The sequence below is a fragment of the Phyllobates terribilis genome, unplaced genomic scaffold (genome assembly GCF_046119375.1).
Source record: "Phyllobates terribilis strain yellow unplaced genomic scaffold, ASM4611937v1 Scaffold_3__8_contigs__length_932513732, whole genome shotgun sequence".
Classification (NCBI taxonomy): domain Eukaryota; kingdom Metazoa; phylum Chordata; class Amphibia; order Anura; family Dendrobatidae; genus Phyllobates; species Phyllobates terribilis.
In genome coordinates this window covers 250,874,128-250,892,397 of record NW_027362763.1, presented here as the reverse complement: position 1 = coordinate 250,892,397, position 18,270 = coordinate 250,874,128, and the positions used below count along the sequence as shown (strand labels likewise).

General features: G+C 41.3%; 1 protein-coding gene across 3 annotated transcripts in view; it reads left to right on the top strand.

Annotated features, from left to right (window-relative positions):
* LOC141258060 (cysteinyl leukotriene receptor 2-like) overlaps positions 1–6,860 on the top strand; it is a 75,390-nt gene extending 68,530 nt beyond the window's left edge. For all 3 annotated transcript variants that reach the window (XM_073673065.1, XM_073673066.1, XM_073673067.1), the window contains one exon: positions 5,591–6,860. In XM_073673065.1, coding sequence (XP_073529166.1) covers positions 5,591–6,634 — 1,044 coding nt within the window. In that variant the 3' untranslated portion in view covers positions 6,635–6,860. The remainder of the gene's footprint in view (positions 1–5,590) is intronic.
* The last annotated feature ends 11,410 nt before the right edge of the window (positions 6,861–18,270 follow it).

Genomic DNA, 18,270 nt, shown 5'->3' with positions numbered 1-18,270 from the left:
ATTAGTCTTTACTCCCACAATCTATCTATTTAAGAGCACAGACCTGCCTGATAAAAGTCGTAGGAAATGCTGTAATCTAGTCATTAAAAGGACTGCAATCACAACTATTCCCTACTCCCAAGCTATCTGTAGATTTGTGCAAAAATTGGCTTGAAATTAACAAGGTATAGCGCACACAGCAACAGCGGTGCCGTCTAACACGCAGCTGCAGCAGTGAGAAAATGGTGGCGACGGGGAAAATGGCTTGGTCTTATAGGGCAAGGACATGTGACATACACTGCCAATGACACATGCCCTTGCTTGTGTGAAAAAAGCACTTCGCTCCGTGTGTGCACTGCTGATAGGCTGACAGATTGCACCTCCCCACTGTAAATGCGGGAAAGAGAAAAAAAAATGGAGATCTTCATTATTCCTGCAGAGATCCATCCCCTGCCCCTCCCCCCACCCCGCTGTACACTCAAACTGCGTATTAACATTAATTTTCATCATTACTGAGAAAAAATCCAGTTATGATTTTGGTGCACGAACAGTTATCGAACATAACCTCGAACAGCCGAATTTTTCTCAAATCGTTCGTGTTCGCCGAACGGCTCGAACACCGCCCAAAACAGCTCGAATTTGAGATTGGCGAACAGTTCGAGTAGAACAACGCTCATCTCTACTCATGAGCATCTATGCCTCTTTTAAGGCATCCCATTATTTTATTTGCCTTTGCAGCAGCAGCCTGACACTGGGCACTAAACGTGAGCTTGTCATCCACCAATACACCCAGGTCTTTTTCAGTGACAGTTTTGCCCAGTGTTTTACAATTAACCATATAATTATACATTTTATTTCCTCTGCCCAAGTGCATTACCTTACATTTATCCGCATTAAAGTTCATTTGCCATTTATCAGCCCAAGCTTCTAGTTTACATAGATCCTCCTGTAATATAAAATTGTCCTCCTCTGTATTGATTACCCTGCAGAGTTTAGTGTCATCTGCAAATATTGAAATACTACTCTGCATGCCCCCCTACAAGGTCATTAATAAATATGTTAAAAAGAAGCGGGCCCAATACTGACCCCTGTGGTACCCCACTGTTAACTGAGACCCAGTCTGAGTGTGTTCCATTAATACCCACCCTATGTTTTCTATCACTGAGCCAGTTCTTAACCCACTTACATATATTTTCCTCTATCCCCATTGTTCTCATTTTATGGATCAACCTTTTGTGTGGAATCGTATCAAAAGCTTTTGAAAAGTCCATATACACAACATCCACTGCGTTTCCTTGGTCCAGTCTGGAACTTACCTCTTCATAAAAGCTGATCAGATTAGTTTGACAGGATCGGTCCCTCGTAAACCCATGTTGATATTGGGTCATAAGGTTATTCTTCTTCAGATACTCTAGCATAGCTTCTCCTAAGAAGCCCACCAGGATTTTACCCACAGTAGAGGTTAAGTTTACTGGCCTATAATTTCCAAGTTCGGTTTTTGTCCCCTTTTTGAATATTGGCACCACATTTGCTATACGCCAGTCCTGTGGTACAGACCCTGTTATTATGGAATCTTTAAAGATTAAAAATAATGGTCTATCTATGACGATACTTAATTCCTGCAGTACTCGCGGGTGTATCCCATCTGGGCCCGGGTATTTGTCAACTTTAGTGATTTTTAGACGCTGACTTACTTCCTGCTGGGTTAAGCAAGTGACATTTAATGGAGAATTTTTGTTATCACTGATCATGTTTTCTGTCATGCGATTTCCTTGTGTAAATACTGTTGAAAAAAAATCATTTAGCATATTGGCTTTTTCCTTACCCTCATCCACCATTTCACCCAGACTATTTTTAAGGGCGCCAACACTATCATTTTTAGTTTCTTACTATTTATGTAGCTAAAAAATATTTTGGGATTATTTTTACTTTCTCTGGCAATGAGTCTCTGTCTCAATCTTTGCTGCCTTGATTTGGTTTTTATAGAATTTATTTAATTTTCTGTATTTATTTAATGCCTCATCACTACCTACTTGCTTTAGTTCTCTAAATGCTTTCTTTTTGTCACTTATTGCACTCCTTACAGCTCAATTTAGCCATAGTAGTTTCCTCGTATTTCTAGCATGTTTATTCCCATAGGGTATATATTGTGCACAGGTCCTATTCAGAATGCTAATAAATGTCTCCTACTTGCTTGGTGTAATTTTATGTCTCAGGATATTGTCCAAGTTTATTGCACTAAGATCATCTCTCAACCACTGGAAATTTGCCTTCCTGAAGTTTAGTGTCCTTGTAACCCCTCTACTACACATCTTATTAAAGGATACATGAAAACTTATTATTTTGTGATCACTATTACCCAAGTGACCACCAACTGGTATATTTGATATGTGGTCTGGCCTGTTGGTTAATATTAGGTCTAGCAGTGCCCCCTTTCTTGTTGGGTCCTGAACCAGTTGTGAAAGGTAATTGTCTCTCATAGTTGTTAAAAACCTATTACCTTTGCTGGAACTACAGGTTTCTGTTCCCCAATGTATTTCAGGCAACTGGACAATGGCGACTGTGCATCTGGTACTGGGGGCCTGTGACGGACATCAGCTTTCAGAACCGTCTGAATCCACCAGGCAACATTCCCATGACCAACAGATTTGAGATGGTGGAGTTTAAGCTCTTAGCTTTGGCATGTGTAGGAGAAAACAATGTTTTACGGGACTACAACTGAGGGCTTGCTGCTGTGCTGAGAGAGGATGGAGTAGAGTTAACATCACAAACTGCTGGACTGTGAGTGAGTAAATGTGATGAGCTCTCACTCACCCCCATTGCAGCAGGTAAACAAGTGGAGGTTCTGTGGCCGGAGACCTGTGTGAGAACACTTGGCACGGTGACGGAGGAGGAATAAGCAGCAGATGAGTTTGATGCGGCGGCCGATGATTGGTGAGGCCTGCTAGTTCGCATTTTATCCCAGTGAGATTCCTAGATTAATGCAAATTGATTGAGCATGTGCCAGTTCATGCATGTAGTAATCAAATTATTGCAATTTTTACCTCTACTGAGTCTAGTTTTTGCAAAGTTGTCAGATAACATGGGTTGGCTCATCCTTTGCTGTCTCAAAAAAGGCCCAGGCTAGGCAACCCTTGCTACCCCTGCGAACTGCAGACACACGACCGCTGTCAACCACAGGTACAGTTGTGGCTAAGGATGCATCATTCAGTGTCTGTGTGAGAGGCTGCAACGTAACCTCCTCCTCTTCATCCTCCTCCATCTCCTATGCTGAGCTACTCAGCTGCGTACCTCTGGGTTCACACCAAGTGAGATCTACAACCTCATTGTCATCCTCTCTGTTCTCCCACTCTTCACCCTGAGAGTCACCCTCCTCCTCTTTCTGTCCTGACAGCACAGTACAGTCTGCGTGCACCTCAGGTATCTGAGTCTCATCAGGATCACTTCTGTCCTGGGGTATCATGTCTGGTGATGATGGTCAGGAAGCTGTTCGGACCCCATTTTGTCCAGCCCCGGATCCAACTGAAAAAAAAATTGGCCATTGGTGCAGAATGCTTTCCTCTTTTTGAGTCTGTGATTCTGAGGAGCTGACCTCTGATGCCCATCGCATAGAATGTGTGAACATCTCTGCAGCAAAGAAAGGGAGTGGAGTAGCCCGTCCTGTAACAGAAGTTGTCAGTTGTCTTTGGATAGGATGCAATGGTGTTTGTTCAGTAGACCTTTCACTAACATTACCACCTACCCCACGTACACCTTGAACACTGAGCCTATTCCCTCTTCCACCACGACCTCGCTTTTTCCCATTCATGTTGGATGTACCCTTTCCCTCTTTTAACCAGCTGTTTAACAAACCTATGCCCAGACCTGTCACTAAATTACCAATCAGTATTTATTTGCTCAGATAGTGTGGCTGAAGCCTGGTATTAGCAACAAAAAATTAGATTTTTTAATGTGGAACCCTGGATGGAGCATAATATCAGCGCAAAACAATTAAAAGCTCAGATGTGTCCTTGTTTATGTAGCACGGCAGTACCAGAAAAAAATTAGATTTTGAAATTACCGAACGTTTTCAGAACATGTTCGCTCATCTCTAAACGTCACCACTGCAACCAATAAGCAAAGCCTTAACAATTGCAGAAAGGCAGTGCTGGACTTGAGGATGGTGAGTATTGGGGTTTTTATGGTTTTCAACAAAGGGAATCTGTCAGTAGGATTTCTCACCCCAAACTATTTTTATGTGCATGTAGCTCTCAGAGACAATTGTGGCTAGGGATGCAGTGCTCTTCGTGGTTGCATCACTCAGTGTCTGTGTGGGAGGCCGCAACATAACCTCCTCATCTTCTTCCTCCTCCTGCCTCTGTCAATCTCTGACGTGCTGCAATGTATAGTACAATCGATCTCAGATAATCGCATGTTCAAGAACAAATGCAGTAAAAATGTAAAAAGAAAATGTTTTTAAAAGTATAAAAAATAGAAAAATTCAACTTACATCCTTTTTGCCCCATTAAAAATAAAACAAAACAAAAAATACACATATTAGGTACTGCTGCGTTCGTAAAAGCACGATCTATGAAAATATAAAATAAATTAATCCAATCGGTAAACAGCTGAATAAATAAGAATCAGAATTACGATTTTTTGACTGCTGCAACATTGCAATAAGAGGCAATCAAAACATTGTATTTACCCCAAAATGATATCAGTAAAAACATCAGCTAAGGGTGCAAAAAATAATCTGTCACACAGCCCATATCCCAAAAATGGAAAACGTTACAGGTCTCAGAAAATTGTAACATAAGGAAATTATAAATTAATTAAGTTAAAAAAAAACTACATGATTGGCATCTGCGCGATATTACTGATCAGGAGAATCATATTGCCAGGTCAATTTTACTGTATAGTGAACATGGTAAATAAAAAAAACCAAAAACAAATGTGAAATTTCACTTTTTTTTTAAATTTCAACACCTTGGAAGTATTTTCCCATTTTCCAATGCATGACATGATGAAATGAATGGTGTCATTCAAAAGTACAACTTGTCCCATAAAAAAAAACAGCTATGTGGACGGAAAAATAAAAAAGTTATGGTTCTTGGAAGAAGGAGAAAAAAACCCGAAAACAATAGAAAAGGGAATTGGCCATGTCGTGAAGGGGTAAAATGTAACTGTGAGGCATAAAGGAAAATCTCAGTCACACTGCGCAGTAAAAGGATTTATGATTTAAATACCATTCTGGACTTTTTTGGAACCTAACACAGGGCAAAATTCGAGGGGTTATAGATTTCAGGTTTCTGCTTAAGGGAAAAGAGCCAAAATCTAATAGGTGAGGTGTAAGATGTGGATGTTACCTATGGAGTATTTTTTTTCTTTTACCGTTTTACCATACAATGTCCATCACCATGAAGGTTAATTTGATACATTTGTGTTAGGTTCTGTAGCATTATTATGATAATTTTTGTAATAGTTGCTGTGGTTTCTCCAAACGATAAGGACTTTGCATCTGACCACATGACATTTCACCACACAGGCACCTTACATTGCTAACTCTGACTTAAGCCTTAACATGTTAGGACAACATATCCAGTAATGCACTTTGTTTCTCTATTTCTAGAGGAACGACAGCGAAGCAGACCCCATACACCCTTGCCCCATAGAAGATGATTATAAGAATCTGGTGTATACAGTTGTCTACATCATCGTTTTTCTCAGTGGGCTTCTGTTTAATGGTGCTGCCGTGTATGTTTTTTGCAAAATTAGGAAAAAGAAAGGAATTTCAACAATCTGTCTACTGAACCTCGCAGCGGCTGATCTTCTGTTCATATTTTTCCTGCCTCTGAGAATAACCTACTACCACAAGAATGGGACTTGGATTTTCGGAGACTTTATGTGTCGTGTTACTACATTCTCTTTCTTTGTCAGCATGTACTCCAGCATATTTTTCTTGGCTTGTCTGAGTATTTTCCGCTTCATGTCAGTGGTGCACCAACGAGCAATCAAAATTAAGACAGCCATTAAAGTTTGTGCTGGAGTCTGGATTTTTACAGGTCTAAGCACAATACCCTTCCTCTTTTCTGGTGTCATTGTTCGGGAAAATGTTATAAGATGCTTTGAGCCCTCTCTGCTATCAGCATGGAAGAGGGTAATGTATATGAACTATTATGCTTTGATTGTTGGATTCACACTCCCTTTCTTTGCCATTTTGGTGTGTAATGGGTTGATTATTAGGCATATTGTTACTATGCCTATGGAGAAGAAAACTATTCAAAAGCAAGTTACTATGATAGTCTTGATTCTTTTGGTTTGCTGTGTCTGTTTTTTGCCATACCATATTCAAAGGACAGTTCATCTACATTTTTTGGTTAATCATCCAGACACATGCACCTTACATGATGTCCTTCAGAAGAGCGTTGTTACAACATTGTGTTTAGCTGTTCTTAATACCTGCTTGGATCCTCTGTTATATGTATTTGTAGGTCATGGTTATAAATCATGGTTGCTATATCTATGCAGGCCCAAAAAGGCTGCCAATGTAAAAACTTCATCTACTGACTCAAGTGGTATCAATGAGGCAGTGGTAGAAGAAGTTCCAATGAATGAAAATAGTCAAAGATCAAGTAACTATAATGAACTAAACAATAGAACGCTTATTTGCTAGAACCTCCATTATACGGTTTATAAACGCAAGCATAAGCATATGTTTGTATTAGGTTATATTTTTCTTACTGAACTATTGAAATAAATAAAGATAAATTAATGAATCATAATCAATAACATCATAAAAGATTGGAGAACGAACTCCTAAGTGTTTAAACATGGACCAACAGGTTAACCTAAAAGTACCGCAAAAATGTCATTTGAAGATGTATATTTGAGTGATAATAAAAGGTGACTTAAACATGTAGCAGTTTTGTATTTATTGTAAATGTTTATCAATATTTTATTATTTTTTATACCATAATATTTTATAATATGGTGCATAAGAAATAATTGCAAGCATCTTGATCCTGAATTATCCATGTGAAGAACTGAACTTACACTGGACTATAAACTTCACATATATTTTCTGTTTTTCCAACAACTGTGTTTAGGGTTTTCATACTCTGTTTGGCCCAGATGTGCATGTTCGGGTGATTAACGAGTCAGCCAACAACACAGATGGAGCGCACTGTCCGGTGTCAGAATACCCGGCGGCATGCAGAGAACAGCGCCGCCCCTGAAAATTACGTCAATCACAGGGGCAGCGCTGATATCTGCACTGCAGATACCCCGACACCGTGCTCTGACAATGCGCTCTCATCTGTGTTGCTGGCTCGTTACTACTGATCTGAGCCAGCAATACGGAGCGCGCTGTGATTGTGAACATTGCACAGTGCAGAGCTCGCTGGGACACAGCAATGACCAGCCCCGCCCCTGAAACGAGCACCACTGATGATGCTTCATTTCAGGGAGGGGGCGGAGGCTGTGGAAATGACCCCAGCCTCTGCCCCGTAATAACTCTTCATTTGTGTATCCCAGCATGCACTCAGATTCTCAAACGAGGTGTCATTACACAGGAAGTAGGGAAAAAATACAATAACAGTAAGACAGTGAAGTTAGGGAACGGTATGGAATTTTTAATGCAAATATATTAGAAAATAGTTTAGATTACAGCACTAAATAGATAGAGATTTAGATGAAAATTCCTTTTGGCCTTAAGGAAGAAAAACCCACAAACAAGCAATGACTGAAATCAACTGCAGTAAAGGCCTGGCAAACCATTACAAAGGAAGAAACCCTGCGTTCGGTGACATCCAGATGTCAGACAGTCATTGCCTGCAAAGGATTCTCTACAAAGTGTTACAAATTAACATTTTATTTATGGTAAACTTAATTTTGTTCAATCAATTTTGAGCCCCTGAAATGAGACGACTTTACTGAAAAATGGCTGCAATTTCTAAACGTTTTACAGGATATTTTTGTTTAACCCCTTTAATTAAATATGAAAGTCTACACTTCAATTGTATCTCAGTTATTTCATATTAAATCCAAAATAATAATCACAAAGATTCTGTCACTGTCCAAATATTTCTGGGCCTAACTGTATAACCACAGCTCCCAACCATCCCGGTTTCCCCGGGACTGACTCGCTTTGAGGGCTCAGTCCCCTGTCCCGTCGCGGCTCAGCTGTTCTCCCTGCTGTGGAGGGTGGTGGGGCGGGTTGTGGCGGAGGAGCGGTTTGCCCGTTGCTAAAGAAAATTAATATTCATTCCTTTCCATGCCCATGGGAGTGGAGAGAATTGAATATTCATTTTCCTTAATAGCGCACACTGTCAATCGCCGCCACCGGCTCCGTGATCCTGTGTGCTCACTATTAGAGAGAATGAATATTCAGTCTTCTCCACTCCCATGGGCGTGGAGTAGAGTAAATAATCATTCTCTTTAGTAGTGGGCATGGAGGATCGCTGAGCAACAGCAGGAGCTGCGGCCATGCTGACAGTGCGTGCTCTTAAGGAGAATGACTTTTCACTCCTCTCCATGCCCATAGATCCGGCATGGAGAGGAGTTAATATCCCCGCAGCTCACCTCGGAATCTGAGGGTGCATGGCAGTGACGTCATGCGCTGTTCAGATACTGAGATCAGCTACTCACCGACAGGATGCAGCGCTGGAGCAGAGGGGAGGAAGGAAGGTGAGTAGAAGTGTTTATTTTTTCATGTGTGCAGTGATAGGGGGTCATGCATACCAGGATAGGGGGGCCATGCATACCAGGATTGGGTCTGAGGGGGCCATTCAAACCAGGATTGGGTCTGGGGGGCAAGCATACCAGGAATGGGGATGAGGGGGCCATGCATACCAGGAATGGGGATGAGGGCTATCTGCTGAATGCCCCTCATTACCTCTGAAGAGAAAAGAGGAAAATCTCCAGCATAGGGTAAAGTTAAAACATAGTAATTTATTGAGTCCAAGATAAAAAAATCTTTGAGTTCATCTGAGAAATAAAGCATCACATCAATCTGCTCCAGTGAGGAATTACATCAGTCAAATCGACGCGTTTCAACTCAGACGAGTCTTATTCATGATCTATAGTCAAAAAGAGGCAACTCACATATATGGGGTTAGTAAGCCACCATCCAGAAACAGGTGCACTCATTAGTGAATGAAATAACAAGCTGTCTAAATGAGAGGAAAGGGTTAAAATCAGCAACACAGCTAGCAGGCAATGTGAGGAATGTGAGCTCCATGAGAAAAGAAAACTGATAAAAACAATCCCCAGAAAACCAACTCATGAATTAACTAACATCAATTGTATTGTAGAATTAAATCCTGGCGAGAGTTTAAACCATAAGGGATACGGGTTTGTAATTTAAAAATCCCAAAACTCTCTCTATTCAGAATTTTTCTCCTGAGATCACCACCTCTGACGGGTTTAAAATCTTTTTCTATACCCAAGTATTTTAGATATCGAGTATCTCCCCTGTGTTTAGTGGCAAAGTGCTTTGAAGCCGCAGAGATATTAGTCGCAGAGGTGCTAGTAGTGTCAGAAATATGTATACGAATGCGTTTTTTAAGAGGACCTGTAGTACATCCTACATATTGGATTTTACATATCACACATTCTATTAAATAAACCACAGAAGTCGTATTACAGTTTATGAAACTCTTAATAGAATATTCACGTCCATTGGTTGAAGGTTGGGGAAACATTTGCATAATTGCAGGACTTACAAATATTATGACCACATCTAAAATAGCCTTTTGTAGATAACCATGTGCCTGTATTGTCGGCAGGTAGTGTTGAGCAAGCATGCTCGACACTGCTCGGTACTCGCCTGAGCATCTCACTACTCGGGATGTTCGGCGAGCACCGAGCATTTCCGGGTTACTCGGGCGGGAGCTCGGGTCTCCGACCTGCACGTTTGGCGCTCTTTACAGAGCCAATGAACATGCAGGGATTGCCAGCCAGTCACTGTAATGCCGCAGCCATGTTGTTTGTGGGCATTGCAGTGATTGGTTGGCCGCACAGCGTCACCTCGAGTATTTAAAACCGGGCGCCACCATCTTGGACACAGTCGCTCCGGATCAGCCAGTGTAGGGTCAGTGCTGCTGAGCTAGGGAGAGATTTATACTCCGAAATAGTTAGTGTAGAGTCTCTAAAGCCTGCCAAATCAAACAAACAGTCAATCTCAGGACTAATATCCATCCCAGATATCAGGCAGGCAGGCAGGCTGTATAGGAGACGCAGTGGTTATACCAGCAAACGCTACATTACAGTCTTGTGTGCTTCTGTTGATCAAATTGCTAGACTTATCAACCCGGTCTCAGGGGCCAAGAAAATTTTTTTTTTCATATAAATCCTGTACTATTTTCTTTTCCTTAGTCAGACTGTCCAAATATGCGTCTTATTGACCTTTTGGTATCCCCCCCCCCAAAAAAAAATTGAGTGTGTCTGTCACTATTTAGACACCAATATATCTGTTTAAAAGAGTCTGGTGTAGGCCAGAAAAATAGAACTGTGGTTTTGCAGTTCCACGGGTCAAATCTCTGTATTATCCAGCTTTTGGTATTTTTTACGTAAAGAAAAACAGTAATAGTGTCTCCCTGATTGTTCAGACACAAATATATCTGTTTAAAAGATTCTGGTGTAGGCCAGAAAAATATATCTGTGGTTTTGCAGTTCCACTGGTCAAATCTCTGCATTATCCTGTTTTTGTCAATTTTTGCCGTAAAATAAACTGTAATAGTGTCTTTCTGACTGGTCAGACACCAATATATCTTTCTAAAAGAGTCTGGTGTAGGCAAGAAAAATATAACTGTGGTTTTGCAGTTCCACGGTTCAAATCTCTGTATTATCCAGCTTTTGGTGTTTTTTCCGTAAAGAAAAACAGTAATAGTGTCTCCCTGATTGTTCAGAGACAAATATATCTGTTTGAAAGATTCTGGTGTAAGCCAGAAAAATATAACTGTGGTTTTGCAGTTCCACGGGACAAATCACTGTATTATCCTTTTTTGTCATTTTTTGCCGAAAAAAATACTGTAATAGTGTCTCCCTGATTGTTCAGACACAAATATATCTGTTTGAAAGATTCTGGAGTAGGCCAGAAAAATATAACTGTGGTTTTGCAGTTCCACGGGTCAAATCTCTGTATTATACTGTTTTAGGCTTTTTTGCCGCAAAAAAAAACTGTAATAGTGTCTCCTTGACTGGTCAGACACCAATATATCTGTTTAAAAGAGTCTGATGTAGGCCAGAAAAATATAACTGTGGTTTTGCAGTTCCACGGTTCAAATCTCTGTATTATCCAGCTTTTGGTATTTTTTTCCGTAAAGAAAAACAGTAATAGTGTCTCCCTGATTGTTCAGACACAAATATATCTGTTAGAAAGATTCTGGTGTAGGCCAGAAAAATATAACTGTGGTTTTGCAGTTCCACGGGACAAATCACTGTATTATCCTTTTTTGGCATTTTTTGCCGAAAAAAAAACTGTAATAGTGTCTCCCTGATTGTTCAGACACAAATATATCTGTTTGAAAGATTCTGGAGTAGGCCAGAAAAATATAACTGTGGTTTTGCAGTTCCACGGGTCAAATCTCTGTATTATACTGTTTTAGGCTTTTTTGCCGCAAAAAAAAACTGTAATAGTGTCTCCTTGACTGGTCAGACACCAATATATCTGTTTAAAAGAGTCTGGTGTAGGCCAGAAAAATATAAATGTGGTGTTGCAGTTCCACGGTTCAAATCTCTGTATTATCCAGCTTTTGGTATTTTTTCCATAAGGAAAAACAGTAATAGTGTCTTCCTGATTGTTCAGACACAAAAATATCTGTTTGAAAGATTCTGGTGTAGGCCAGAAAAATATGACTGTGGTTTTGCAATTCCATGATTCAAATCTCTGTATTATCTAGCTTTTGGTATTTTTTCCGTAGAGAAAAACATTAATAGTGTCTCCCTGATTGTTCAGACACAAATATATCTGTTTGAAAGATTCTGATGTAGGCCAGAAAAATATAACTGTGGTTTTGCAGTTCAACATTTCAAATCTCTGTATTATCCTATTTTTGGCATTTTTTTCGTAAAGAAGAATAATAATAGTGTCTCCCTGATTGTTGAGACACAAATATATCTGTTTGAAAGATTCTGGTGTAGGCCAGAAAATTATAACTGTGGTTTTGCACATCAACGTTTTAAATCTCTGTATTATCCAGCTTTTGGAATTTTTTCCGTAAAGAAAAACAGTAATAGTGTCTCCCTGATTGTTCAGACACAAATATATCTGTTTGAAAGATTCTGGTGTAGGCCAGAAAAATATAACTGTGGTTTTGCAGTTCCACGGGTCAAATCTCTATATTATCCTGTTTTTGTCATTTTTTGCCATAAAAAAAACTGTAATAGTGTCTAATTGACTGGTCAGACACCAATATATCTGTTTAAAAGAGTCTGGTGAAGGCCAGAAAAATATAACTGTGCTTTTGCAGTTCCACAGGTCAAATCTCTGTATTATCCTGTTTTGGCATTTTTTGCCATAAAAAAAAAACGTAATAGTGTCTCCCTGACTGGTCATACACCAATATATCTGTTTAAAAGAGTCTGGTGTAGGCCAGAAAAATATAACTGTGGTTTTGCAGTTCCACAGGTCAAATCTCTGTATTATCTTTTTTTGGCATTTCGTGCAATAAAAAAAAACTGTAATAGTGTCTCCCTGATTGTTCAGACACAAATATATCTGTTTGAAAGATTGTGGTGTAGGCCAGAAAAATATAACTGTGGTTTTGCAGATCCATGGTTCAAATCTCTGTAATATCCAGCTTTTGTTATTTTTTCCGTAAAGAAAAACAGTAATAGTGTCTACCTGATTGTTCAGACACAAACATATCTGTTTGATGGACTCTGGTGTAGGCCAGAAAAATATAACTGTGGTTTTGCAGTTCCACGGTTCAAATCTCTGTATTATCCAGCTTTTCTTTTTTTTCCATAAAGAAAAACAGTAATAGTGTCTCCCTGATTGTACAGACACAAATACATCTGTTTGAAAGATTCTGGTGTAGGACAGAAAAATATAACTGTGGTTTTGCAGTTCCACGGATCAAATCTCTGTATTATCCAGCTTTTGGTATTTTTTCCGTAAAGAAAAACAGTAATTGTGTCTCCCTGATTGTTCAGACACAAATATATCTGTTTGAAAGATTCTGGTGTAGGCCAGAAAAATATAACTGTGGTTTTGCAGTTCCACGGGACAAATCACTGTATTATCCTTTTTTGGCATTTTTTGCCGTAAAAAAAACTGTAATAGTGTCTCCCTGATTGTTCAGACACAAATATATCTGTTTGAAAAATTCTGGAGTAGGCCAGAAAAATATAACTGTGGTTTTGCAGTTCCACGGGTCAAATCTCTGTATTATACTGTTTTTGGCTTTTTTTCCATAAGGAAAAACAGTAATAGTGTCTTCCTGATTGTTCAGACACAAAAATATCTGTTTGAAAGATTCTGGTGTAGGCCAGAAAAATATAACTGTGGTTTTGCAGTTCAACATTTCAAATCTCTGTATTATCCTATTTTTGGCATTTTTTTCGTAAAGAAGAATAATAATAGTCTCCCTGATTGTTCAGACACAAATATATCTGTTTGAAAGATTCTGGTGTAGGCCAGAAAAATATAACTGTGGTTTTGCAGATCAACGTTTTAAATCTCTGTATTATCCAGCTTTTTGTATTTTTTGCCGTAAAGAAAAACAGTAAAAGTGTCTCCCTGATTATTCAGACACAGATATATCTGTTTGAAAGATTCTGGTGTAGGCCAGAAAAATACAACTGTGGTTTTGCAGTTCCACGAGTCAAATCTCTGTATTTGGCAAAATTTGGTATTTTTTTCCATAAAGAAAAACAGTAATAGTGTCTCTCTGATTGATCTGTTTGAAAGATTCTGGTGTAGGCCAGAAAAATATAACTGTTGTTTTGCAGTTCCACGGTTCAAATCTCTGTATTTTCCTTTTTTGGCATTTTTTGCCATAAAAAAAACAGTAATAGTGTCTCCCTGATTGTTCAGACACAAATATATCTGTTAGAAAGATTCTGGTGTAGGCCAGAAAAATATAACTGTGGTTTTGCAGTTCCACGGGTCAAATCTCTGTATTATCCTGTTTTTGGCATTTTTTACCGTAAAAAGAAACGTAATAGTGTCTCCCTGACTGGTCATACACCAATATATCTGTTTAAAAGAGTCTGGTGTAGGCCAAAAAAATATAACTGTACTTTTGCAGTTCCACAGGTCTGATCTCTGTATTATCTTTTTTTTGGCATTTGGTGCAATAAAAAAAAACTGTAATAGTGTCTCCCTGATTGTTCAGACACAAATATATCTGTTTGAAAGATTCTGGTGTAGGCCAGAAAAATATAACTGTGGTATTGCAGTTCCACGGTTCAAATCTCTGTATTATTCAGCTTTTGGTATTTTTTCCATAAAGAAAAACATTAATAGTGTCTCCCTGATTGTTCACACAAATATATCTGCTTGAAAGATTCTGGTGTAGGCCAGAAAAATATAACTGTGGTTTTGCCGATCCATGGGTCAAAACTCTGTATTTTCCTTTTTTGGCATTTTTTGCTGTAAAATAAACTGTAATAGTTTCTTTCTGACTGGTCAGACACCAATGTATCTGTTTAAGAGGCTGGGGTAGGCCAGAAAAATAGAACTGTGGTTTTGAAGATCCATGGGTCAAATCTCTGTATTTTCCTCTTTTTGGCATTTTTTGCCGTAAAAGAAACTGTAATAGTGTCTCCCTGATTGTTCAGACACAAATATATCTGTTTGAAAGATTCTGGTGCAGGCCAGAAAAATGTAACTGTGGTTTTGCAGTTCCACGTTTCAAATCTCTGTATTATCCAGCTTTTTGTATTTTTTGCCGTAAAGGAAAACAGTAATAGTGTCTCCCTGATTGTTCAGACTAGTGTTGAGCCACCCCCGTAGTGTTCGAGTTCGGTTCGGCTCGTCGAACACCCGTGTGTTCGACGAACTGTTCGTCGAACTGTTCGTCGAACACCTTCGAACACCGTTAAAACCAATGGCAGGCAATCAAAAACACATAGAAACACATAGAAAACACCTTCAAAGGTGTCCAAAAGCTGACAAACTGCTCAGAAGACACAAGTAACACATGGAAAAGTGACAAGTACATATAGTCATGCGAAAAGAAAAGAGGTGGAGGAGTAAAAGGAAGGGGAGACACAGATATAGGCATGTCATGCCCTTCTAAAATCCAAAAAGTGAGAAGCCGACACATTCAGTCCGCTCCTGCCCGTGCCACCTACGTGTCGCCGGGTTTGTGCCAGAGCCGCGGTGAACCCTGACGGCCAGCCCCCCTCTCCCAATACTGGTGCCTGTCCGCTGGTGGGTCGAGCGAGCCCCCCTGTGGTGGAGGCAGCTCTAAGCTTTTTAATTTAAATTGTCTCTCTAATTTGAATGAATACACTTTAAATCCATTTACAAGGATCTATTGGAGGGCAAGTCTCATGCCAGCAGCAGCGTAATTCCAGCTCCAGTAGCGTCCACTAAAGCTGCTGCAGTTAAAAAGCTTTTATAAGGATCGAGCTCGGCTGTCCACCGCAAGGCATCCTACTGCCAGTCCCAGCCCCTATGCCTTGGGGTGCCTCCTGATGCTCTTCACTGAGTATCCCGTGGTCTCGAAGCATTTCCTTTGAAAAAATTAAGTGTCCAAACTACAGGTGGTGTAGCTTGCTTAACAGCCGGGATAATCCGCTGACTAGCAGACACTGCTACTAGGCACAAAGTATTTCCTGGGCTAGATGCAGTTAAAAATTTGTAATTAGATACTCTCGTTGGATGCTGAGAAAGCATTCCATAGAGTCTCCTGGCACGCCATATATGATTCTCTTAAAAAGCTTGGGGTAGGGGTCTAGGGGACCCTTTTATAGCCAAAATCACAGCCCTGTATCACAATACGTCACCTAGGCTGAAGATAAATGGAACTGTAGCACCCTGAGGGCTCGGTTGCTACAGAGGTATTGCACCTCACCCAGAGGTGTGATATCTCACTCTCAGGTAAGGATGGAGTGTGGATCAGGACCCGACACCTGCATGCATTACACCACATTGCCGTGGGGCAGGGCGACCAATATGCCTCTGAGATAGGCACGACAGTCCCTGTCCCTGGCTGGAGTGGGGGTAGGGAACACTGAGGAAGGGGAACTCTGTAGTGCAGGAGCAGGGAGGAAGCAGTTCCTGGGTGCATTGAGAAGGGAGTATAAAAGGTGGGCACCATCTTAGTTCAGTGCAGAGAAGTCTGAGCAGAAGTGGCAGGGAGCAGGGGCTCTGCATGAGCTCTGCTCCGGAGGCGGGCCTAGTAACAGAGGCCCAGGCCTGGAAGAGGGAGAAGGAAGGAAGAGGAGCGGAGAAGGCTCCAGGAACGAGGAATGAAGGGATCCCAGGGGTGCGGACGGGCGAGTCGCCACCGCACGTCCGAATCCACCTGCGTGGAGGGGTCATGCCAAAGGGGGAGACCGGTCCCCGAAACTAGTGGAGGCAGGAAACGACCCTCAGCTAGAAACCGGAGGCTGTGACATTTTATGTGGCGCAGCCCCTCGCTACACCCACTAGGAAGGCACCACATAGGGTCAGGGAAACTGGCGCCAAGTTTACCAAGAGGAAGCCCGAGGCAGCCGGACAGAAGAGTTGGTAAGAAAGGCCAGACAAAGGACACACAAAGGGGGTCGTGTGAAGCGCTTCAAAGTTATCTGGGAGTTGTCTGAGCCCCTCACCTGGTGAGCACAGTATGACGTGGGCAGCCGTTACCTGCAGACGTGGTCTGGATAATAAGAACTGTGAGTAAAGGCCCTGGACTGCATCACTGACTCCGTGTCGTTACTGCTGCTGCCCTGCACCATCACCCCCATCCTCCGCATACACTGCCCTGAGGCTATACTCCTCCCGTGGGGAGTTATGCTACGCTCTGCTGCACCCACAACACCAGCCTCAGCGGTCTGCCCTGCAGCGGCGGTTCACTCTGACCGCAATCCATGGGTGGCGTAGTCGGACATTTAAACATCAAAACCACATAAATAGTTCTGCCACTGGTTTGACCACCCTGAGCCACGGAACCGGGTCGCCGCCACGAAGACTACAACCACCAGCATCCACCAAAAAGGGTCCGGCTCTGGGTGTCCCAAGGCCCAGGGGGTGCATCAGAACATTTTCATCACCTTTCACAATCACCAATGGGACAAGGCAGGGATGTCCTCTGTCCCCTCTCTTATACATCCTAGTGACGGAGCACCTGCTCTCATCAATTCGCCATAACCCCAATATTAGGTGGATTGAGGTGGGAGGCACCGAGTACAAGTGCTCTCTATTTGCTGATGATGTCCTAGTATATATCACTCAATCACATATATCCATCCATGCTGTTATGGCTGAAATAGATCACTTTGTTACATGGTCAAATTTTAAAATCAAGGCAGCGAAGTCTGAGGCCCTCGATGTCTCCCTCCCCAAATCCATATAGGATTCCATCCAGTCCAACTTTCCCTTTGCCTGGCCCTCACAGGGTATCAAATACTTAGGAATTCCTATTCATAGAGACCTCTCCCATCTATGTTATCTTAATTTTGGGCCCTTTATTGAACAACTCCATACAGACCACGGTTGGCAAGTTAGAACTGTAAGATTCACTACGTGAACCACTGGTGTTTTGTGGAAAAGCACATGTACACTGTGTTCCAAATTATTATGCAAAAAGTGTTTAGGAGTGATAAGGGAAGAATTTGTTTGTTTGTCAGTTAAACTCATTGATGGTGATGTGTGTCAGGGCTCTTTATATCACTGTAAGCAATTGCAGACACCTGTGCTAATTAGTTTGGCAGGTGTGTCCAATGAAAGGCAAGACTACTTAAGAAGGCTGTCTCACATTATTAAGCAGCCTACATTTTCTGCCAAAATGGGAAAGAAAAAGGATGTGTCGGCTGCTGAGAAGCAACAAATTGTGGAGTGTTTAGGTCAAGGCATGACTACAATCAACATTGTGCGATGATCAGGATGAAGTGTCTTGGCAATCAAGAAGAATATAGCTGATTCACAGTACACACGTGTGCGTGCTGATAAGGGCAAATTGAGGACTCTTTCCTACAGGCAATTACGTCAGGTTAAAAGAGCAGCGGCAAAAAAGCCTTGTCATAGCAGCAGACAAGTTTTTGAAGCTGCTGGTGCCTCCAACGTCCCCCGAACAACAAGATGCAGGGTCCTTCAGAGGTTTGCAGCTGTGCATACGCCATCCTGTCGACCTCCTCTATCCACTTCACACAAGC